The sequence below is a fragment of the Armigeres subalbatus genome, chromosome 2 (assembly GCF_024139115.2).
Source record: "Armigeres subalbatus isolate Guangzhou_Male chromosome 2, GZ_Asu_2, whole genome shotgun sequence".
NCBI lineage: Eukaryota > Metazoa > Arthropoda > Insecta > Diptera > Culicidae > Armigeres > Armigeres subalbatus.
Window position 1 is genome coordinate 461011585 of NC_085140.1, and position 25964 is coordinate 461037548.

At 37.4% G+C, this 25964-nt stretch overlaps 1 protein-coding gene across 4 annotated transcripts in view; it reads right to left on the bottom strand.

Moving 5' to 3' along the window:
• Positions 1-25964, bottom strand: part of LOC134213870 (apoptosis-resistant E3 ubiquitin protein ligase 1) — a 187702-nt gene that overhangs the window by 125389 nt on the left and 36349 nt on the right. Inside the window, exon 1 of one of the 4 annotated variants that reach the window (XM_062693303.1) lies at positions 12235-12268. The exons of the other annotated variants lie outside the window; for them this stretch is intronic. Within the exon in view, the coding sequence (XP_062549287.1) occupies positions 12235-12253 (19 nt within the window). The 5' untranslated portion in view covers positions 12254-12268. Of the gene's footprint in view, positions 1-12234; positions 12269-25964 lie in introns of those variants that run through there. 4 annotated transcript variants of the gene reach the window in all.

A 25964-nucleotide genomic window follows, 5' to 3' on the forward strand; every position in this document is an offset into this window, starting at 1 on the left:
AAAATCGAGGGGTCCATTAAAATGATTTCGTGTATAACTAACGAGGGGTTCATCTTTCTGAGGAATTTAACTCGGATCCTTAATATAGTCGCCGAAAGCTTTCGAAAGAATATAAATTTAGGCATTTTTAAGAACCTCGTGTAAATAGTGGCCCGGTTTCAGCGAGAATTACTCACATATTGTACGAATGTTTTAAGCAGTTTGAGTCTATCTCGACTTCTTACACTTTGAAAAAAAAAACGGGTTGAATAAAGCTTGTAAAAGAAAACATTCTATTGGGTACTATTGTTTGTAGTTTATGCTGCATTACTGCCTACGCAGCGGTATCTCGAGTGCACGTAGATGAATGTCCTCTCTAGTCGCGTTGCAGTTGAAACATGAAGATGAGTTTGTTCGTTGCATCCGGTATAACAGGTCTTGATTTGGTAGCTTTTGATTTACAATGAGATACCAAAGTTCTCTCTCCTGACGAGTGAGTCGACGGTCTGATATATTCTTCAAAACTGCTTTCCAAGTCCGATTAGGGTCGCTATGCACCACTCTAGGTCTATCTGCCTTCGATAGAAGTAATTACAAAGAGTTTATGCTGAGATTGTCCGTATCATTGATGAGGGGAGACAAGCGCATTCCTGGAAAATCGTTTTCAAACATGGAGACTGCGGTGGAAAAACTTGAAGATTTGGTGGATTTTCACGATTGTACATGGTCGAACAGAACTGCGATTCAGCTTCTGTTAATCAATAAGGCTTTACACTTGAAAACAGGCAATTGAAGCTTAAGTCCACCTTCCTCGACGGGCAGTGCTAGCTGCTGAATGGGTATTCTGATACTGCGACCTTGCCAGATGAAGTTTCCCAATAATGATGTTATTTTTGCAATGTGTTGGTTGTTTGCGATCACTGTTGACGATACATACCAAATCTTCGAGGTGATAAATGTGTTTAGTAGTAATAAGAGATAATAATGGTAAAAAGAATATTTTCCAGGCAACATTGTCTATTAAGGACAAGATCTCATGCTACAAAGAGAACAGAAAACATGGAAAACTAATAAGTTTTGATTTGGATCACGCATTTGATCGTGTTGACAGGCGTTTCTTGTTTAGAACGATGCGCAACATGGGATTAAATCCCCAAATGATCGATCTTCTACACAAAATTGGACAGCTTTCTTCCTCGAAAATCATGATAAATGGTCATTTATCAACGTCTTTTCCCATTGAAAGATCAGTCCGCCAGGGAGATCCATTATCTATGCATCTTTTTGTGATATATCTGCATCCTCTCATCGCCAATCTTCATCGCATCTGTAGTGGACCGGATGACTTGGTAGTCGCTTATGCAGACGATATAACGATCATCCGATCATCGTGTCCGTTAAAAATCGACAGTGTTAGACAAGACTTCAAGATCTTCAACATAAACATCGACATAGGAAATATCTCTCCACGGACCAGAATACAAGGGACCAGAATATTCGGGAGATTCCATAAAGAATAATTTTATGATCCATAAATTTTTGAAAAATGATCCATAAAAACTATATTTTGATCCATAAAGTTTCAAATTTGTGCATTTATATGATCCATAATTTTGATAATGTGATCCATAATGCTTGAAAAGAAGGCCAATGAAACTATATTAATTGATCCACACATTTTTTTAAAATCTATGGTTCATTTAGCAAAATTTATGGACCATTTCACCAAAACTATGGATCATTTGAACAAAGTTATGGATCAAACGGCCAGAGTTATGGATCATATGACTAAAATTATGGATCATATTACTGAAATTATGGATCACCATCACGATAAAAAATGGGCAAATTTGAAATTTTATGGATCAAAATATAGTTTTTATAGATTATTTTCCAAAAATTTATGGATCATTTGTCGTTCATGGGAAAATAGCAAGAAATGTATTGCTTTTTTTAAAACCATGTTAATGGAACATTTTTTCCTATTAATTGCTAAATTTTAGCTTAGTTATGGATCGAAAAATTATTCTTTATGGAATCTCCTGAGCTATTTTATGGATTTATGGTACCGTTTTATGGAACTTTCAAATGTTATTTATTAATCGTTTTTCATTTTTTTATGGATCCGTCTTTATTGTTCATATGCAAAAGTATGTTTTGCCTTTCGAATCAGTCACAGCTAAGTGAATTAATCTGGGTTTGCTCAAAATAGTTTTTCCGATCGCATATCAGCAGAAGCAATAACTTTCATTCCTTTTATGGGATTGTTGCATGCCGATTTTACACAGCATGCCTTTCCCACGACATCCCCTTCTGCGTTAAATGGGGCTGTTAAAATAACTACAAAGAAAAACACCACTGAAAACACCGAAAGTTCCGTTTTGTCGTGATAGTTACTCATCAGTCAAACTGTTCCAATTAAAAGTCAAGGTGACCTACGGTTGCCGGTCAAACCGGCAAGTAGCTCCACAATGTCTTCCGGTGGAAGATTAATACCCAGCGGCGCCCACCGAAGACTGCTTCCTTCGAGTTACGTGAAAGGTCAAAACAGTTTGCGTTTTCCAAAGCTCAAACAGGTAGCATACAGTTTAATGAGAATCGCTCCCGCTGCTAAAGGTCTTCCAAACAGTAATTTACTCTGCCCGCGCGATACACTATCATTATGAAACTTGCCCCATTTAAGTAATTTAACAAAAGCGATGAAATTGTTGCGGGAAGCGAGGATATTAATGGCGTGATTCCGCAGAACGATTGGGCTACGGCAATTTATTTACCAGCAAGAAACCAACGTAGGACACTATTTTCCTATTGAGGAAGTCGTACACCACTCCTAATAAGTTCCGGTATATTAAATTCACCAGGAAACGCCACATTCTACGCTATAGTTTCCGTTTGTCATCGAAGCTTAGTTATCCATGAAAAGTACTACCCGATAAGCACCACTTTCCACCGCTTTTCCACAGTAATTGCCATGAACTTTTTCTGCTGATGTCGTCTTACTTTACCAAGCGACGCCAAGTCGTTGGTAAATGTCTTTCAAGTGTTTAGCTTTGCTTTTTTTTCTTCGTATTTGCGTGGATATTTTTTTCGCCTTTTTCGTACTTACATCATATTTGTGCTGAAAGGTTGTACATTCACTCCAAAAACGATATCGGTCTCCCCAAACGATTGTGAGATTTCCAAGTAAAAGAAAGTCTGATCCATCACTCGGTGGATCAGTCAGGGTCAGTACTATTTTTCTCGTTAACATTATCGTGAACGGAAATGGCTTCCCACTGAATGCCTATAAACGGTTTTCTGCGTGCGCGTTGTGTGTAACTGCAAAGGCAAGTGGGGTATTTAGTTTTATTTCAACTCCTTATTTCAACACCCTTCGGTGATAATGCTCAAGTGCTTGAATTAAGTGCCTTGGTCATTGTTGACGGTGAGCTTAGGTCAACGGATTTATTTGTAAGAACTTATTCATTGTAGTGATGTGTCTTGGGAGAGAGAGGTGTGTTAAAATATGCTTTCTAAATATGCAGTAGATTTCGATTAATTAGTCGATTAATGGTCATTGGTCAATGACCATATTTTGTTAATCAAGTTTATTATTACATTATTCAATAGACATTAAAATACTAGATTTTGGGTCCAACTAACTAGCTTTTTGAGAAGATGTTTCTTCAACCTGCTCCGGTTTAGAATGCAACTTTGCTAGTTTCAGTAAAAAGGCAAGCTCGCTTTATCAAATGAGGGTAAATAAGTTGGAAGAAACTAACTAAAGCCTATATGTCTGAATATAACACTGACAGTTCTTTTTACTGCTTATGGAAATGAAGGCATATCATCCGATGAGGAAAAAAACTAGTAGCACGTTTTAGCTATTAGTCCAAAAACATAATAACGCATATTTTGGCAACTATTCACCTACTACCGTATACGTGTGACTATTCCTCCACTATTTTTATCTTGATACTGAACATAATACAAAATAAAACAAAATTTTCGTCCTACACACCCTCGCGAACGATATCATCTCTGTCACCGGTGTTACCGCCCATCCCCGAGCGCAACGGGGGCCACAGAGCACAACGAAGCACGTGTCGATTTTTTCCCGCTTGCTCATGTCGCCCCGGTTAAGGTCAGAGTTCAGAACGTATGGAAGAAAAAGTGCAAACAATTTCCGACCGAAGCGGCCAAAATGATCCAAACTCATGCAATCACATTGATCAGCTTGCTGCAAGGAAAACGGAAAATAGGAAGTGTTTGCTGGAGGAACAAAAAAAAGGACCACTCTGTCCTGCCGCCTCTGCTGGTGCCATTGTCATGCCAACCGACCGACCGTCGTATTTCTCCCATGGACTGCTATGATTATGACATGGTTTATTATAAAGGAAACTTGTCGCCTAAATTCGCGTGCAGATTTTTGGCAGCAGTTTGTTTGTGCCTCCAAAGTTTGGTGACAGAAAGTTTTTCCTTCGGTTGTTCGGATTCCATATTCAATAGATGCAAAAGCGCTTTCGGGGTTTTATTTTGCTTTTATTATAAGCATCCGTTGGTTGTCAGGTGTTTGTTCTGACTGGAACAAATTCGAAGCAGTTTATCACCATATGTACGATTAAGGCATATTTTGGCATCCTGATGTATTATGATAAATGGCTGTTCGTGTTGAATTTAGGTCATTTGATGCAGGGTGTGTTGAAACAATCAATACTAGCAAAGGATGAAGCGCATCTTCGTTGTATGGAATGGAAGTAAAATAAACTTCGCATAGAATATCAGAAAAATGACTCACTGTAGTTATTTAAAAGGGGAGAATCAAATAATAAAACTTTTATTATTCATAGCCTATGAGTACCTAATATTGGTAACAAAATAATTTTTCCCTCTCAAGAGATTTTTGTTCAAACACACCCCTGCAATTCTTTTGTTCAGGAATTTCTTAAGAAATTCACCTGGAAACTCCTTAATTTTCCCTGAAGTTTCTCTTGAAATTCTCCCAAGAACTCTTCTTCGAGAACTTTCCAGAAATTCCCTCCTAACTCCTTTCGATTTTCACACGAAATTTCTTAAAACATTCTTCATGTATTTAAAGATGGAATTTCTTAACCAGTCTCTCCTCAAATTTCTTCAACGAATCTTTCAAAAATTTCTTCGATAATTTCTCCACGAAGTCTATATGGAAATCCGACCAGAATTCCATCGGGAAATTCCTTCATCTGTGTTGAACTTAATTCCAAAATAAAAAAAAAACATGTTAATAGAGTTTAAAAAAAATCAAGAGCTACTCCCTTAGGGTCTCAAACCAATTTTCCAGTGATTACTGCGAGAAATCTCTCAAGAATTCCTTCGGATATTCCTTTCGGCAATGCTTGGAATCCCGGGGGACTTCCCCGAGCAACTTTCAAAGAATTCTTAAACGGTTTTCCGGGGGTGTTTCTTGGTAGAGGAATTCCCGGTTTAATTTCTGGCAACAAATCTGAAGGAATACGCGAAAGATTTTCTGGGAAAAATGCAATTGAATCTCCACGGAAACTTCAGGAAGATTTCTCGGAAGATTTCCTTTGGAATAGGTGGGAGTTAGAGTTCAGAGGAATTTCTTGTCAAAGTCGGAAGAAATTAGGAGTGTCTTTCTAGAAAGTCCTCGTGTAAATTATGAAGAGTTCTTGAGGAAATTTCAAGAGGATTAAAAATTAATTCCCAGGTGAATTTCTTAAGAAGCTCTGGGAGAGTCACCGCGATATAATTCATAAATAAAATTTCGGGAGTATTTCTGAAGGAATTCCTGGAGGAATTTTCGAATGAATTCATTGAGGAACCTCCGGATATATTCATGAAGGAATATCCAGAGAAATAACTGGACGACCTTCCGGGGAAATTCCATAGAAAGGAATTCCTAAACCGCACCCGAAGGAACTTCAGCAGGAATGCCTGGAGGAATTACTTCAGGAGGAATTCCTGGAGGAAATTCCGCAGGAATGCCTGGAGGAATTCCTGGAGGAACTTCAGGAGGAATTCCTGAAAGAACGTACGAAGGAAATCCTGGAGGATCTTCTGGGAAGCTTCCTGAAAGAACTTGCGGAGGAGCTTCCAAAGAAGCTTCATGAAGGAACTTCCGAAAGAACTTCCTGAAGAAATTTCTGAAGGAACTCCTGAAGGAACTTCCGGAGAAACCCCTGAAGGAACTTCCTGAGAAACTCCTGAAGGAACTCCTGAGAGAACTTCCGGAGAAACCCCTGAAGGAACTTCCTGAGAAACCCCTGAAGGACCTTCCGGAGAATCTCCAAAAGGAACTTCCGGAAGAATTCTTGAGGGAACTTCCGGAGAAACCCCTGAAGGAACTTCCGGAGAAACCCCTGAAGGGCCTCCCGGAGAAACTCCTGAAGGAACTTCCGGAGAAACTTCTGAAGGAACTTCCGGAGAAACTCTTGAACGAACTTCCAGAGGAACTCCTGAAAAAACTTTCGGAGGAGCTCCTGATAGAACTTCCGGAATAGCTCCTGAAAGAACTTCCGGAGGAACTCCTGGAGGAATTCCTGAAGGAACTTCCGGAGCAATTCTTGAAGGAACTTCCGGATGAAATCCCGAAGAAATTTCCGGAAGAAAGCCTAATGGAACTTCTGGAAGAATGCCTAATGGAACTTCCGGAGGACTTGCTGATGGAACTTCCAGAGGAATTCTTGAAAGACCTTCCGGAGGAACTCTTGAAGGGTTTTCCGGAGGAACTCCTGAAGGACCTTCTGGAGGATTTGCTGAAGAAATTTAGGGAGGTATTCCTGACGGAACGTCTGGAAGAACCCCTTAAGTAACTTCCAGGAGATTTGCTGAGAGAACTTCCTGAAGAAACTTTTGGAGAAACTCCTGAAGAAATTCCTGGAGGAACTTAAGGAAGAAATTCCTGGAGGAACTTAAGAAAGAATTCCAGAAGGAACTTCCGGAGGAATTCCTGGAGGAACTTCCGAAGGAACTTCCGGAGGAATTCCTGGAGGAACTGCCGGAGGAATTCCTGGAGGAATTTCCGGAGGAATTCCTGGAGGAACTTCCGGAGGAATTCCTGGAGGAACTTCCGGAGGAATTCCTGGAGGAACTTCGGGAGGAATTCCTGGAGGAACTTCCGGAGGAATTCCTGGAGGAACTTCCGGAGGAATTCCTGGAGGAACTTCCGGAGGAATTCCTGGAGGAACTTCCGGAGGAATTCCTGGAGGAACTTCCGGAGGAATTCCTGGAGGAACTTCCGGAGGAATTCCTGGAGGAGCTTCTGGAGGAACTTCCGGAGGAATTCGTGGAGGAACTTCCGGAGGAATTCCTGGAGGAACTTCCGGAGGAATTCCTGGAGGAACTTCCGGAGGAATTCCTGGAGGAACTTCCGGAGGAATTCCTGGAGGAACTTCCGGAGGAATTCCTGGAGGAACTTCCGGAGGAATTCCTGGAGAAACTTCCGGAGGAATTCCTGGAGGAACTTCCGGAGGAATTCCTGGAGGAACTTCCGGAGGAATTCCTTGAAGGAACAGGTGATGTATGTGACTGAGAATTCCTGGAGGAACTTCCGGAGGAATTCCTGGAGGAACTTGCGGATGAATTCCTGGGGGAACTTCCGGAGGAATTCCCGGAGGAACTTCCGAAGGAATTCCCGGAGGAACTTCCGGAGGAATTCCCGTAGGAACTTCGAACGAATATTTTTTCAATTTTTTTTTTCAAAATAATCGATTGAAATTTTCAAATTAATCTCCCAGAAAATTTTCGAAGAATTTCGTGAGAATTTTCAAAAAAAAGGAACATTCTCTCGGAAAATGATCGGGAAAAATGACGTGAAATTCTCAGTAAATTCATCGGAAATTTTCCGTGAAATTGTTCAAAATTTTCCTGGAAATTTTTTTGATAAACTTTTTGGAAAATTCTCATGAAAATCTTGAGAAATTGTTCGGAAAATTTTGCGGAAATTTGTTCTGGGTTTTTCCTGGAATATTTTTGAAAAATTCTTCGGAACATTTTCAGGATTTTTTTTTGGAAAATTCTTCGAAAGCTTTCTGGTAAATTCTTCTAAAATTTGTTATCAATATAAAAATCGATAAATTCTGCGGAAATTGTTCAGAATATTCAAGGAAAATTTTCCATAAATTCTTCTGGAAAGTGTCAGGAAATTCTTTGAAAAATCTCGAGAAAATCTTTGGACATTCTATGAGAAATTCTTCGGATTTTTTTTGTCAAATTCTTTGAAAAATTCGGAGGAAATTATTCGGAAAATTCTGCGGAACTTAATCGGATAGTTTTACGAAGTTTCTTCAGGTTATTCTTCCGATTATTCTTTAGAAATTCTTCGAAACATCCTAACAGGAAATTATACTGAGGATTCTCATGAAATTCCAAGGAAATTTTTCAAAAAAATTAAAAAAATCTTCGGAAAATTCTCGGAACTTCTTCGGAAAATGCTGAAGGAAACCCAATAAAAATTCTCAATTTGATTGCACCGGAATTTTTTGAGAAATTTTTCAGGATTTCGGATCTCGTCAAATTATTTGAAAAACTCTCGGGAAATCTTTCATGAAATTGTGCGGATTTTTTTCACACTTTTTTGAGAGTTTCTTCGGGAAATTTTTCGGATAATTTCCGAGAAGTTTTTGGGAAAATTCTCAAGCAATTCTTTCGCAAATTCTCGGGATTTTTATAGAAATTTCTCAGAAAGTTATTCAGAAACTTATTGTAGCATTCTTCGGGAAACTCTCAGGAAAATCTAAAAAAAAATCTTCGGAAAACTTTGTGGAAATTGTTCTGAATTTCCATGGACATTTTTTGATAAATTCTTCGGAAATTTCTCAGGATTTTTTCTGGGATTCTGGGAGATTAATTTGAAAATTTCAATCGATTATTTTGAAAAAAAATTGAAATAATATTCGACAAATTCTCTCAGAAAATTATACTGAGGATTCTCATGCATTTCTTCAGGAAATTCATAGAAAATTTTCCAAAAAAAATTGTAATTCTTCGGAAAATTTTCAGGAAATTCTCGGCAATTCTTTGGAAAATGCTAAGGTAAACTCATTCAAAATTCTCAATTTGATTTTCACAGATTTTTTTAAAAGAAATTTTTCCGAAATATCTCGTCAAATTATTTTAAAAACTAAAGAAAAACTTTTCATGAAATTGTTGGGAAATTTTGCGAGAAATTCTTAGAGAGAAGTTGAGAAGTTTTTTCGAGAAATTCTTAGAATAATTTCCGAGCAGTGTTTCAAAAAAATCTCAGGCAATTCTTTTGAAAATTTCTCGGAAAACTTCTTAGGAAATCCTCGAGATTTTTAAGGGAATTTCTCAGGAAGTTCTTCAGAAGTCTCATTAGATCATTCTATCGGAAAATTTGTCAGAAAATTCATAGGAAATTCATCGGAAAACTTTCAGGAAATTCAGTGAAAATTGTTCATAATTTCCCTGGAAAATTTTGGGAAACTCTTCGGCAAACTTTGCAAAAATTGTTCTGAATTTCCTTGAAATTTTTTCGTTATTTTTTTCGGAAAATTTACAGGATTTTTTTTGCAAAATTCTTACGGAATTCTTCAAAAATTTTCATCGATTTAAAAAAAAATCTGAAAAAAATTCGGACATTTTTTCTGTAAAATTCTTTGAAAAATTCTTAGGAAAATATTCGGAAAATTGTGCGGAAATTATTCGGAAAATTTTACAGTTTTTCCTTGGGTTATTCTTCGTATTATTTTTTAGAAATTATTCGAATAATTCTCTCAGAAAATTATACTGCGGATTCTCATGAAATTCTTCAGAAAATTTTCTAGGAAATTTGTCAAAAATAAAAAATTTAGAAGTCTTCGGAAAATTCTTGGAGGTTTTTTGCAAAATGCTGAAGGAAACTTATTAAAAATTCCTATTTTGATAGTTCCGGATATTTTTTTTAGAGAAATTTTTCGGAAATATCTCGTCATTATTTGAAATTATTTGAAAAACTCTAGGGAAATCTTCCATAAAATTGTGCGGAAATGTGTCGAAAAAATTTCTAAAAGTTTCTAAAGGAAATTCTTTGAATAATTTCCGAGGAGTTTTTAGGAAAATTCTAAGGCAACTCTTTCGAAAATTCTCGGGAAATTCGTTGGGAAATCCTCGCGATTTTTGAAGAAATTTCTTCGTAGGAAAACTCATTAGAACATTCTCTTGGGAAATTTGTCGGAAACCTCTCAGGAAAACGCTCAGGAAATTCATCGGAAATTAATTCTTATATATTTATCGGACAGTCTCAGGAAAGTTTTCAGGATATTCTTCAAATATTCTCGGTATTCTCTATTCTCGGAATTTTTTCAAGAAATGCTTTGGAAAATTCTTAGGACATTTTCCAGAAAATTTCCAGAAAGTTCTTTGGAGAACTCTTAGGAAAATTTCCGGAAATTTCTTTGGAAAATTCTCAGAAATCCTCCGAATTTCGGATAATTATTTGGACTCAATGTTCTTAATCGATCAGTGAAAGAGGTCTCATTTTTAGTCAAACGTTACACGTCCACGTCCCGTTACCATTGAACAGTTTTCATCCAATTCCAATGTGTATAGATTTAAGGTCTGATATTTTTGTTATTGTTAAAAATTATTTCATTTCTATTATATCATAATTTACGGGATATAGTAACCGAGGGCTACGTTAGCCTTGGCCTCTTGGGTCAAACTTCGAAGACGATTGCGTTCCTGATATGGATCAGTCGGTAAACAAGACAGCATCGGAAGCGAGCACCATTTACGGAAACGAAATCCACCCTTTTGTAGAAGATCGGTTAGCTGCGTTCAAAGCTGAATAGTCATTTCAATGGTGCCGTAGTGTGATGTTAGGTCATCCCGTCCACGTATACGTTTTTTAATGGCCGTGCCTTTTTTCTGGAATATTTTTCCTAATTTTAACCGAGCTGCAGAAGCGTTCGTGTTGCAAGAAATAAGGAACGGGCAAGACTGTACATGACAATGCATAGTTCATACGTATGGATGGTTGCAGAACTGTAAATTTTAAAAACGGAGGATGAGACTGTTAAGTTTATCCTGCGCTGCGACGACGTAGGGAAAGAGTTTCTGGTTGACGTAACAACAATTTGAAATTTCTGTGAATTTAACTTACTACACATTTACTGGGAACATCGACACGTTGAGTGTTTCAAACCTCATTTAACTGTTTACGGATGGAAACGTACATGCAAAAGTGCAATGTTTTTTTAGTCAACTATATAATCATGGGCAGAGCTTGTCTTCATTGTCTTTCGCACATGACTTCACGTATCTTGTTAAGCTCAATCAGATTATCCCTCAAATGCTTCGCTCCAATAAATTAAAAATTCATCATGTTTCACCTTTGGATACAGATCTGACAACAGCTGCCAGTTTCCCGATTGAGTAACCAATATAATCGATTATTTTAATAACTTGTTTACACTGAAGTCAAACCGCCAGTCGACGTGAGCGGAACGTTCCACATGTAGCAACCAATGTATACAAATCGGTACGAATTTTCCGGCTAGGAAACGAGATCCGGATGTTGTAGTTAGAGCATGTGGCTGGAGGGGGGGAGGGGTTGTGAGGAACTGTTTATCCAACTCATTCGGCAACAACGCGGAGATAAAAAGGTTTCCTTTTTGATTTGCCTTCGGTGCACAAAATGATGCATTCTTTCAGCGCCAACTTTGATTACCCTTAGGGTCAAGGCAATTCAAGGCAAGTCGGGTCACGTCCACCAGCTGCTTCGGGGATTCGGTGCAGTATAGTCTGCCAAGAGCGGGTCCCTTTCCGATGCTTCGTTCTGAATCGCACGTGCTGAGCTTTGGTTCGCTTTCCATCGATTCCAGCACAGAACTTTGTGCATCTAAACAAGAAGCAGTTGCCACAACACACTGTGAACATCCGTCAGGGCCCGCCACGGTAGACGCCAGCTTGGCTCCGCAATGTTTACAGAGAATTGTCGACGAGAAGCGCACAAAATAAATATCGATGTAGGTACTTTTCTGGCGGCTATCTCGGCAAACATTTGCTGTGGTTCTAGCGTGACTATTGTACACAACATATCCATGCACCCAACGAGCAATTGAGCGCTGTTTACCCTCAACTAGTGGCAAAGGGCTGTGTAAATGAGCACTTGGGTTTGATTTATAACTATGAATGATTTTGCACTGTTTATCAGCAACACTTGAATGATAATAACTTTGCTACAACTGTTGTGAGCCAAACCCCCGTTCAGGTATTTTCCGGAAATAGTATATCGATAAACACCAGACCCTTTCCAACAAATATCACACGTCTGACCTTTGCAACGCACCAACATATTTTCTCACTGATGTGCCTCGGCGACCCTCTTCGCTTCAGTTGAAGCAGTATGCACTTTATAACCTCCATTCACCTTAAGATGCAAATCGAACACGAACACCTGTATGCAACGACTGTCACGCAACAGATATTCGGCACTTGAGAGACGGATGAAAGGTCGGCGGAACAGCTCGACGGCCGAGCCAACAGGTGGCGCCTCAATCGAGCAACATTGGCCACACTCCGTTGGTTGGGTCGCGCCGTGCTTTCCGTGCAGAACAAAGCAAGCCGCGCGGTGGGTGGCAAAAGGGTACGCTAATTAATTTTCCACGACAACCAACTATCGGCTTACAAAACGGCGGCATGCCGGTCTCAGTAGGCGGTGATAGGGGTGTCCCATGGAGTTGAGCCAAAAATGCTTTCACGCTAAATATTGCGGAGGTAGGTTACGGCAGTTCCGCCCAAGCCCGCTGCTAAATACTCCGCCATTGAGAAACAATTTCTCCTTTGATCATGGGGACACGTGGTAGTTTAAACGGTTTGGAACCCGATTTTTTTTGTTGATGTTTAGACATGCGAACAAAGTAGAGAAAGAAAAATTTTACTGCTCCGTGTTTCGTTTTGAAGGTTGTGAAAATAAACACCCCACCCAGTTGGTGGGGGTATATCGCGGGATTGGTGGAGAAAGCCAAAGGTGTGTGCCAAATGGCAATTTTGCACAGCTCATAAATCAAACCAAATTTTCATTTTTGTCTTTCTCGGCCAGCCAGGTATACAGGAAGGATGTTAGCAAAATGAAGTTGCAAAAATGCGATTAAGAATAGGTCGTTTTAATAATTGCAAGGCAAACAATAAGAAATGCATATTTCTGCAGAATTTTGTGTTAGTTCGTTCAAAAATCCTATCAAAACATCGTATCTGAAATTCAAGCAAAGAAACTATTTCAATTAAGCTCGTCATTCGATTTGAATAAATCCATGCCATGGATGGCGGAACCACATGTGTACTTTTTATTTGAGCAACAAACATCTGCTTTTGATAGATTCATCATACTTCATGGAGGCGTTTTCTGAGTAACCTCAAACCACAAAGAAACGTCATGGCTCGCCTAAGATTTGTTTATTGTATAGTATAGTACCCTACGATATTATAAAAACATTGTAGCGCAATGTCTAAAATTAATTTCGCTTTTTTTTTGTTTTGATGGAATTTGAATCCAAAAAGACCTGTCTTGTCAAAGTGACCCAGATGTCAGTTTCCATCTCCTGATTGCAAACTGATAACATATGATGTGTCAAAAGACTATATTTTCATTTGTTATTTGGTCTCAAGGGTCATGCTCTTTTATACCTGGTTCCGGAAGGGTGGAAAATCTCCAGACTGGTTTAGAAGGAGTACCATAACGGGCAGAACGTCCCAGAGTTGACCAATAACAGCATTTTAACAGCACAGACCAGAGATGCAGTCGGTAATAATCACCAGTAAGAAAACCTACCCCAGTGCAACCCGGAATAAGTCCTGCACCAAATGATTGTTTTTAAATTTAGGTTATTAGTCATAATCTAATTGAAATGATGAAAATCGGTTAAAAACAACAGAGATATGCATTTTATAAGTAAACATTCCTTCAGATGTAAAATTCAATACTTTGCCAAAAAATGCTAATAGAAATCATTTTATCAAATGCTGACGAAATTTCAAATCAAGAAGAGGAAAAATTGAAATAGTTAATTTTGGAGTTTATAAAATTGAAGGAAAAACTAACCCTTCGGCTTATGATTTTACAAATCTAGACCAACATTTGAAAAGGGCGTAACAGCAAAAACTTAATCCTTTTGATTCTTCGTCTACATATATAGCTATATACGTGGACAAAGAATCAGAAGGAATAAATTTTGACTACGCCCTTTTCAAATGTTGATCTAGAAATGGACACTGATATTGAAGAAAGCAAAACGAGTTAAATTCTCATCGCGCATACATGGCGTGACCTGGAAGAGTTGGCAAAACTTGACCGTTCGTCGCAACATTGCTCAGCAAACTGATTGTCTCTCTCGTCACTTCGCTTTGACACGATTATTTGACGAATTCGAGAGGTAAAAAGAAGAAGACATACTATGGTGAGACTAAAAGTGACGGGATTTATATAAGTGGCGCAATAGTCCTACCTTTACAAGCCTTGCGCTAGATTGGAACAACAGATTTGACAGCAAACACGATATTCCAATTTCGACATTGCGTCATTTCGTTATTAATCCAGCCCCGCTGGGAGAAACAACAAAATCCTACATGGCAGAGTATGAGGTGACTATTTTGCATTCTCCTGAAAAATTCAAAACTATTAAATTATAAAACTAATTTAAATAAAGTACAAGAAATTGGAAAGCGCTATTCAGAAGGTCTTATACCAAGAATATGTATTTTTCATAATCCAATGATATGTAGCTTCCCATTTTTCTTATCTATTATTTATTTTTTAAATCGATAATTTGAATCGGATATTTTGAAAACGTCGTACTACATGCATACATACTTCACTACGTGCACAATAAATTACTTATCGCAATAATCAGAAAATTTATTAAAGATCCAACCCTACGCCGCTGCTGCATTTCACCAAGGTGACAGAGGTGTACCCGATGGTGATAGCAACAAGTTTCATGTAGCGGCTCATAAGAAGACGGGAGCATTGATCCACAATAAAACTGGACAGATTCTTCATGCTGGCACATGCCGTATTGTTAGAGCATAAACAACAAAGCAAAGCGATAGAAGCGAAAAAACATTCAAATCATGTTCCTAACCGGTTTGCATCGCACATTGCTGAGTTCAGATATGTGAGCGATAAGTGTTGACCTTTTTAAAATAATAACTTGTTTTTGTTTTCAAATTCTTGCTTACACTCGGAAATAGAATAATGAAAATAGAATCAAAAATAAGCTTTTTAAACCAATCTTTTTGAGGGGCGTAAATTAAATAGAGTTTACATACTAACCAAGTACATGCACATAAACGAAACCGGGGATAACCAGGCGAAGAGCAGTTAGTATTCATTTTTTTTAAATTCAGAGTGTACCACTGAATGTTACCTAATTTCATGGCAGAAGTTGTCTCACCTCGTTGTTCCAACCTGTACGATCTACAAATAGGAATCAGTGAACGTCTCATCAACACATTAGATATTTCGTGAAATAATAGTTATTTAAGTGGACACCATATTTCTCTGGTAAACACTACACCAAAAGATAATTTATTTTGGATATGTCGCAACACGTCAACTCCATCTGTCGCTCGTTCCAGAATTTTAATCTTTCCAGACGGTTTTCTCAACTCATCGTTGGTTCTTATCCTTGCCGTTTTATTAATGGAGTGGATTTAGGATGGTTCAAAAAATCGATTTTGCTCCACAGTGCTCATCTGATTCTTTACCATGTTCTGAGTGTCCTCTGAAAATTTGCGCTCATTTGGATTAAAACTGATTTAGCACAAGCCGTTTCAAGTTTGCATGCAAATTAGTATGGGGAAATTTATTTTTTCATTATACTGCTAATGACGCTTCCCCATCAAGCGCATGTTAAAAGAAAACCTACATAGCTAAAAGGAATACTCAACAGCTTTCACTCAGTGAAAACCGCATCTCAATCGTTCCAATAATTAGTAATCGAATTTAATCTATACCGTGGTTTTCTGGAGCTAATTGCATAACTCATCAACAGGCAACATTGCTGCTTGTGGCGCGAAAGATAGCACACACAAATTCAGGCTACTATGTTGCACTGCACATTTCAGTGATGCCCTCAAAGAAGTTTAACGATCATGACTAAAGATTCGCAACCTGTCTTGAAATCGATTACTAATTATTGGGACGATTAATCAACATGCCGTTTTCGTTGGGTGAAAGCTGTTGAGTATCCCTTTTAGCTATGTAGGTTTTCTTTTAACCTGCGCTTAATGGGGAAACGTCATTAACAGTATAATGAAAAAATAAATTTCCCCATACTAATTTGCATGCAAACTTGGAACGGCTTGTGCTAAATCAGTTTTAATCCAAACGAGCTCAAATTTTCAGAGGACACTCAGAACATGGTAAAGAATCAGATGAGCACTGTGGAGCAAAATCGATTTTTTGAACCACCCTAGTGGATATCCGTTTGTACTTTGGACAACAGTCTACGGAACGGTCGTCGCAGTTCGTCAATGCTTTGTAGGTTTTGATTGTCACTTCAAATACAAACCTGGCAGGATCACCGATGGGACTGCGACTATTTACCCAATTGCCATTTTACAATGTAAAACATCTTACCAGTAGGCGTGTGTTCACTAGCTGAGTTAAACTGGACCGCGATGCGGCACGTGTGCTGCCCACAATCGCTAACTATTGGTCCCATATGAATAGGAAATCCAGCAAAGATGAGACTGACATGCGATCATCGGCAGTGTGGATCATTTTGCATTTTTCAATTGAATATTTTCCTCGCATTTAGTTTATACACCAACATTGTTTAAAGAAATTAAACTGATTTTCCGCCAATTTTGATAATAACCAATTGATGGCCAGTTCTTCAGAAATTCTTCCGATTATCCTTCTGAAATAAAAATTCCTCCAGAAATTTATTTATAAATTTTACGGAAACTTTTCCAGGATTTATTATTTGGATAATTCCATCAGGAATTCTTCTGGGCATTTATAGAGTGACGCCTTCGGAAAACCAGTCTCTCAAAAAAAAAAACCCAGATTAATCCACCTAGCGGTGATGATGCCTTTCTCGCTCTTTATAAAATGTGTCGAGAAAACTTCTTTAGAGAGGTCAAATATAACAAATATAAAGCAATTAATGGTTTTGACTCGTGGAGAAACCATATCAAAACCGTCATAAAATCGGTTGTAGACGAAATCAGGGGCAGAAAAATTTAACATGCTTAAAATCGAGTCATCGCTGTATCTTGTACATATTCATTCATGGGATGATGCTATGGCAGTTTCATTGCAAAGAAGAAAATAGTAGTTTGTGCAACTAGTTGCAAAAAGATAATTTTTTCAGCACGAGTATGATAAATCTGTACCAAAATGGTACAATTTTATTTACTTCACATGATCAATCTTGCCAAAAAATCGTGTTGCTGCAGAAAACAAATAGATTCCATGTTATCGTGCCACATTAGATGCTCGACAGACCATAGAGCGATAAATAAACCTGCCTTTGGAGAATTTGATGTCATGCTCACCAAATTATTTTATTTATTACGTGACACAGAGAATACACTGTTTGAACACCCACCCAAGCCAATTGAGCCAAATGTGGCCATGTAACTATTGTTCTAATGCTGGTTTTCCATTATAGCACCCACATGAGTGCTATTTGGAAAACCAGCATTTGCTATAAATAGAGAACTATTCAAATTACACATGACATTGTTCCAAGATCTGAAAAAAAATCTTATCTTCGAAATATTGAGAATGTAGCTAAAAATATTTAAAGAACCTATTGCAACTAATAGCTTTATCAGGATAAAGCTATAATAAGAAGTCTCTTGATGTCAAAGTCGTCGTGTAACATCTCGTACTTTAAACAGACTGTAATCATCACCTTTTGGAAAACCAAGAACGGTCAAACGTATGTAGCAAGGATTTTTGACAAACTACATCCTATTTACATTATTATTAGGACGTACCGTATCATTATCGGATAATAGTAAAAGAGTAAAAAATTGATTACCTGATAACTTTCCCTCAAAACCACAAACGCTCATTAATAATGAAATTTATTTGTTTAACGATAATTTAAACTACGGACAAAATTAGCTCAAATCCTATTCTCGGTTGCACATGAAATGCTTGTGGTAGATAGAAGTGGGTTACGCCGGAAACTAACTGGAAGACTTGATACTTTGAATTTCCCTGATTAAAGCAGAATTCGCCATCTCCTAACTCACAAACCAATTGAACAGCTTACTCCGATATATGTGTAACTGTAATTAGTCCTACAAAGGGTTTCAAAATTCCATCAACCGAGCTAGCGATTTTTGGATTTCAAGTTCTTAATTATATCCACGGAAATCAAATAGAACATGAGTTATGAGTATTAATCGAATGATTCAAGATAAACGCAATTGAAAAACGCTCATTTCTATGAACATTGAAGTTACTCCCCCTCTCTTAATAGAATATTTCTGTTCCAAAAAAGCGTGACTTGAGACTATTTTTAATCTGTATTTGTCGATGCCAATTCAATAGCTACGAAGTCACATACATTTTTTAATGTTCATATAAAACAAACCTGACAGCAGAATAGAACTGCTATCGACTACGCGGCTTTTTCTACTCAAATCTCTCTTTGAACGTGCTCGAAAAGTAAGTTAGTTCTTAATACCTAATATTCTGGCTAAATTTTTTATGGTCAATTTAATACAAAACAATGGGCAGAAACTTAATGAAAACATGAAACAGGATTCGCCGTCCTATACAACTTGTTGTGAGTAAACAAATTAAGACCAAGTGTCCCAAAACTAAGTGAATTTTTTAAATGCATTTTACGACTAAAAAATTAGTTCTTGGTCTTCTTTTAAAAAAGTTTTTTTTTGTAAAAAAAAATATATTGGCTAAATTTTTTTTTTATTTTTTTACTTTGTATACGAGAAAGACAAAAAATGTATAGCCCAGAGTCCCAATTTTCATTGGAAAACAATCGGACAGGATTCCCCGTCGAACACAATTTGTTGCGCGCAAATCGGTTGATGAAAACTGATTGAAAAGTTGGCCTGACTTTCCAAGCCTTTTTTGCTTAAAAATGTATTTTGACCATAGTTTCTGATCCCGTCTGCCAGTTCTCAATAGAAAGCAATGGGACGGGATCCCCTGTCGAACGCTACGATCCGGCCAATTTTAAATAGGAAACAATGGGACAGGATTCTGCGTCGAATGCATTTCGTTGCGAGCAAATCGCTTAAGGGTAAGTTCCTGAAAAATGGGCTAGACTTTTCCACTCGTTGTCGTCTTAAAAAAATTTTTTTGGCCATAACTTCTGAACCCATAGTCCGATCCGGCCAATTTTCAATAGGAAATAATGGGACAGGATTCTGCGTCGAATGCAACTTGTTGCGGGCAAATCGGTTAAGGGTAAGTACCTGAAAAGTGGGCTAGATTTTTTGCGCACATACACACACATACACACACACACACACACACACACACATACACACACACACACACATACACACACACAGACATCACCTCAATTCATCGAGGTATATAACACTATGGGTCTCCGGGCCTTCTATAAAAAGTTTGTTTTTGGAGCGAACATATAGCCTTTACGTATACTTTGTATACGAGAAAGGCAAAAAATCATAAGGAACTTCCTCCAGGAATCATTACGGAAATTTATTAAAGAATGAGATGGAGAAATTTTCGAAGAAATTCCAGTAGGAATTTCCAAAGTAAAAGAATTCTTAGAAATTTTTTTAAAGGGATGTCCACAAAATATAATAAGGCTTTTTCAGAAGCTTTCCTAAAAAAAATTCGAAGGGTTCCACGGTGGAAGTCCAAAGAAATCCCCGATAAAAATTTCAAAGAAATTCCTGGAGAAATCGTAGAAGAAATTTCAACATTCTCTTGCGCTTGCGGCCATAACTTCTGAGCCCATAATCCGATCCGGCCAATTTTCAATAGGAAACAATGGGACAGGATTCTGCGTCGAATGCAACTTGTTGCGGGCAAATCGGTTAAGGGTAAGTGCCTGAAAAGTGGGCTAGACTTTTTGCGCACATACACACACATACACACACACATACACACACACACACACACATACACACATACACACACAGACATCACCTCGATTCGTCGAGCTGAGTCGATCGGTATATAACACTATGGGTCTCCGAGCCTTCTATAAAAAGTTTGTTTTTGGAGCGAACATATAGCCTTTACGTATACTTTGTATACGAGAAAGGCAAAAAATCATTAGGAACTTCCTCCAGGAATCATTACGGAAATTTATTAAAGAATGAGATGGAGAAATTTTCGAAGAAATTCCAGTAGGAATTTCCAAAGTAAAAGAATTCTTAGAAATTTTTTTAAAGGGAGGTCCACAAAATATAATAAGGATTTTTCAGAAGCTTTCCTAAAAAAAATCGAAGGGTTCCACGGTGGAAGTCCAAAGAAATCCCCGATAAAAAGTTCAAAGAAATTCCTGGAGAAATCGTAGAAGAAATTTCAACATTCTCTTGCGGTTGCGGGTGATTTTTTTGAGACATTCCTGAAGTAATTTTTAAATTATTTGTCGATTTGATACTGAAATTCACCAAAGAATTATTTGAGTTGTTTATGAAGAAAAATCACCTGAATGAATAATCCAAGAAATTTCCGAATAAACTTCGAGATAATTTCCTAAGAAATTCTTGAGAATATTCAAAGGAGTATGATGATGGATTGACTGCAATCCCGATATTGTGCGTTTTTTTGGTATGGAGTCTTAACTCCAGAGTTTTGTTTTACCACTTCCCGGATTTTCTAGTTAGATTTCAGACGGAGTTTCCGGTGTAAATCCCGACGAAAATCCAGGTCCAAATCGAAGGCCCAAAGGAATTTCTGCATTAGTTGCTAAATAAATTTCAGTAGGTATGTTCGAAGGAATTTCCATATGTATTCCTGGAGGAAGCTTTATAGAAACTCCTGAGATATTTTTTTTCTTCAGAAATTACTAAAAGATGTTTTTTACTTCTTGAAATAATTGCTCAAGGAGTTCCAAGATCAAATTCCAAAACATTCCTCCCAAAAGAATTTCGGTACGTATTTCTGAAGAAATTTTTGAAGTAATTTCTAAAATAATTTCTGAAAAAAATCTTCAAATAATACGTAAAAAATCCGAACGGTGGATTTCCCGAAAGAATTACTGCAGTAATTTCTGATACAATTTCTGAGGAAATTATCAATGATATTTCTGAAGCAATTCATTAAGGAATTAAGAATATCGGAAATTATTTTAGTAGTTTTTTTTTGTAAATTCTTTTATGATTTGACATTTTAAAGGAAATTCCAGATTTATTTTTAAAATGAATAACGGGTGGCCACTAAATAGCGGGAAATTAAAAGAATAGCTCGGGAAGAAACCTACAAAGAATTACAGTTCAATCTGATATATGTTATATAAAGAGTTGACCTTAGTCTTCAAACTTAGATTAATGAATAATAGCATATGGTCCGTGGTCCGCCGTACGGCGTAGTTTAATCTTGCAGGTATCACATGACCGCTGAACGGCTGCCATTTCTGGATGCTGCTTCTGATCCTATTGATGAGTTGCTTCGTGTCTTTGGCCTTCCAATCACCTTTATATACAATTAGCTCAGTAGATCAAAAATCCTTCAACAGTTTCGAAACATTTTCTCGCTTAAAATTGTCCACCGTGTACTTTTCCCACGATCATTGTAATAATTGTACGATGCGCGCCACAGTACTTCATGTTTGACGGCATGTTTTTAATAACTGAACAAGCTGGAGTAAAAGTGTGTGGACGACAATTTTCTGAATATTCTAAGGATTCATTCACATAAGATAATATTTCTCTAAAAGCTTTAATGTTCTCATAGAAAAGTATTGAAGTATTTAAATTCCCGTTTTTTAGTGTCCACCCGTTATCTGGAGGATCTTTTTTGTGGAATGCATTTGCGGGGAATTTCTGAAGGCATTCCAGGAAGTATTTTAGAATGAATAACTGGATGAATTTTCAAAGACGCAATTCCTGAAAAAAAATTGTGAGGTGTGTCTGAACGAATGCCTGAAGAAATTCCTAGATGACCTACCGAATTAATTCCTGAAGCACTTCTTGAGGGATTTATGGAGTTTTTTAAGATACATCGAAGAATTCCTAGAGGCCTGTTTGAAAAATCACCAAACAATTTCTAGTTGACAAAATGCAATTAAAATTTTGTAATATTCGAAACTTTCTGACATTTTTATTAATTCGCTTCACTGATTCAACTTTGTAAAATGAAGAATTGATATTTGATTTTAAATAATTTTAAATTTAATAAATAAATAATAAATAATGAATCTTAACACGTCAGAACTCGAAAGGATCATTGTTTAATTTGAATAGATGCTTCCCCGACATTCTATCTATCATTTGACGTGCCAATTTAACTGGTATAATGTGATTCCAAACGCACTGGCCTAACACCACAGAGCACTTCACTTCGCACTTCAAGTTTTGACAGTTATTATATCGACCTGACGTTTTGGGCTGAGCAGCGGAATAACCGAATACGGAAGCTAATAAGGATTTTTCATCTGAGCAAACGGAAACTTCTGGACATCCTGGAGGACTAATGATAAATTGAAAACCTGCAGAAATAGCAAAATATTAGCTAGGTACTGATTGCCAAATACCCTTTATTCTATTTTTCGGCACAAGCTCATATCAACGTTATTTTGCCAATACTTCATCGTAGTCGGCTTTGGATCATTTTGTCGATTGACATTTATCCAATGACATTCCGTCGAAAGGACTTTTCGTCGGAAGGGACATTTGGTCGAATGGTAATGATCAACTGTCTAAGACGAGTTTAGTATTTTCCATTTAATTTCAGCACGTTTTGTTATCTTGTTATTTCGACCTCAACTGTGAGGCCGTCTCACGTTGAGGTTGAAATACGTATCTGTAAAAATAACAAAACGCGCTGAAATTAAATGGAAAGGATGCACTTTTTAATTTCTGGTATATATCACAATAGCAATTTCGTTACCAGAAAAAGTGGTACATGTGCAGTTCTACCAACAATCAATGTGAAACTGGCGATTTTTTGTGGTTACAGTTTCGCACGCTATGAACAATCCTCGGTACCCAGAAATGTCATCTCAATATCCATTACGTAATTTATGAACAAACTTTAGAACAAGATTTAGCACTGCTACAAGACAACATTTTGGCAGATTGTTTTTATTTTTCAATGAGACAAGTTAGAATAAGGAAAAGAAAATCGCATGGCGTGAAAATGTTTCCAGCGATTTTTTTTATTTTCCTTAATTTATCCACCATTATTTTTGTTTTTCAGATGGCAATAGATGTTGAATAGTTCAATCCGAACTTTCTTCTAACTCTACGGCAGTATCACAAATCAATTTTAATTCGTGGCGACTTATCCAATTTCTACAACCAGGAAAATACCAGGTTCTTCGAGGGATATTTTGTTAATAGTGTTCCTTCGTAGAATGTGCATTTCTGCTGGTTACAAGCAATCTTCCAATCTTCTGAAAGAGCTTTAGTGCTTTGATGAATCTGCACTCCAGTCGCATTGCCATAGAATTGCGCTATAATTATATCGAAGATTCTTCAAATTTTTCTCGAATCGGTCGCAAGTGGTACGCACCGTAGTGCGTTCCATTATCTTCTTCACTCGGGACTTGACTGCTGGTTGTACCATCGACACATCCAATAACGCTAACAGTTTTGGATGAGAAAAATGTCTTCACAATGTCTACATAAAACCGACAAATATGCAAGGGGCGGTACTACGTTTAATATAAGACTTTGATTATTCCGTATCCAACCAAGCATGATTATTGATAAATGATTATACCGATAGTTACCTCGCGCGCTTCTTAAACGTTACTAGTAGCTCTGTGTTCCGTCTATCTTTTTAGAAGAACATTTTTCATTATTTTGTATTGTAAGGCCAGGAGGTATAAAAACTTATTGGTCAAAATAAAAAAAATCTCTTAGGTCTGGGGGAGCCTTAAAGCTTGCCAGTATTTATTTAAGAAATGTCGAGTTTACCCACCCTTGATTCCGGTTCTGTTGAACTCTGTTGATTAGGCTATTCGGATCGACCAAAACTCGACGCTAAGCTTCATATTTTTCGAAACACGACACTCTTCCGAATACACCAACTTAAAATTACGCATCCTCTAAGCACTAAGTTATTTTGTCGGGCTAGCTCCGCCCCGTGGCCCAGTGTGGAATGGTAATGGTTTTCTTATTCTTTTCATTGATACTCTTTCTTTCATTCAATATTTATATAATAATTAGTTCAGTGTAAAATTCACTTTCAAGCATAAATTAATTATTGGCCGCCGTAAATTTTATATTGACCAAAAGGTCGGTCATACTGTCTATTCGGCGTAATGTTATTCCGACCAAGTGTCATTTGACGAAACATCATTCGACTAAATATCTTCTGCGCAGGTGGTTTATTATTTGTACTTTTTATGAACCCATCATTCTTTGGACAATATTAGAGCAAAAGTTATGTGACTTTTTGAAATGGGATCACAGCAAGCCATGCGCGGGGATGGTTGCTTTTAAATTTGCTGTCACGTTTTTGTTCGTTTCCGCAAGAAATAGATTCGGCTGATGTATATATTTTGCATATGTACTAGAAGAGAAAAGTTTAAGTTATCTGAAGTTTGATATTTGGTGACAATTACTCAAGTGTATTCTTATTAGAGCGCGTGAAATCGTTTGTGTAGTTTGTATACGCGGATGTATTTGGTGAAAATATGTTTGAATGTGTAATAATACCTGGAAAATATGGATCAACAACGAATTGCTCGGAATAGCGCTGGAAGAGTAATGATTTTTTAGTGGACACTAGTTGTGGTCTTTTCTTTCTCAGTTAATTTATCCGGAATTCGATCAATTTGGTGAGATTGTTTCAATATGTTTTTATATGATTCCAAAACTAAATACGCACTGGATTTAAAAATCCGGATCCATTATCCAATTGATAATGGTAGCATAAACAGGCGGGGCTTATTGCAAGTGAAAGTGACCTCGGACTGGACATGAGTTACCAGGCAGTCTGAAATGGGTCATTGGAGCTGCAGTAGAGCTAACACCTTCTAACCCCCGGGCTAAAGCTGACTTTATTAAAGACAGCTTTCTTCCATAATACCACTGCCGGACAGTGGGGGTTAGATTGAAGATACACAAAAGTTATGTGACTTTTTGAAATACCCCAATAGGTAATTTTTTTTTAAATTATTGTTCACTAAAGTCTCCTTCTTTCAAATATCCATACGATGGAACGTCACTCGACTAAATGTACCAGGGTTATTTATTCGAAACATCGCTTTCGACCAAATGTCCTTTCGACCAAACGTGATTCGACCAAATATACGAATATTCTTCATTCTAAAATCGGATTTCGACTAAACGTTTATTTATCACTTTTTTTTCTTAACTTTCTTTCGTGATTTTTTATTTCATCACGTTAATATTAAGACGGTAGGGTTTTGAGGAAACCCCCATTTGCGCCTAACCATGGAGTCGCGCCATTAGACTGGAAGACATTTTACTTTAATTAACCTACTAAATACCTAAGTATCTTTGGGGGACATAACAATTAAATATTCTCTCGCTCATCCGAGTTAACTCATTGATTTACAATCAACTAATTACAGACATTTCAATAACGAGGACGAATTACTTTGAGACGCTATCCGATTATAGGACCTGATTTTGACCATTAAAACTGTCCTACCTGTGGTAGAAACTATAGATAGTAGAATCTATAGATGAGCGAAAGCATGGCTGAGTCGATTTTTTTGCCCGTGCACACGCGCATATGACGTCACAGCCCTTAACGTTTCCATTGAAATCGTGACGTCATGCTCGTTTGGAGACACGTTTGACAGTTCGTTTGGAGACAGAGGATTTATCTTCGTTCATCTATATATTCCACTATCTATAGTAGAAACTGTATTTGTATAGTGCCGGAGCTAATTATTGCT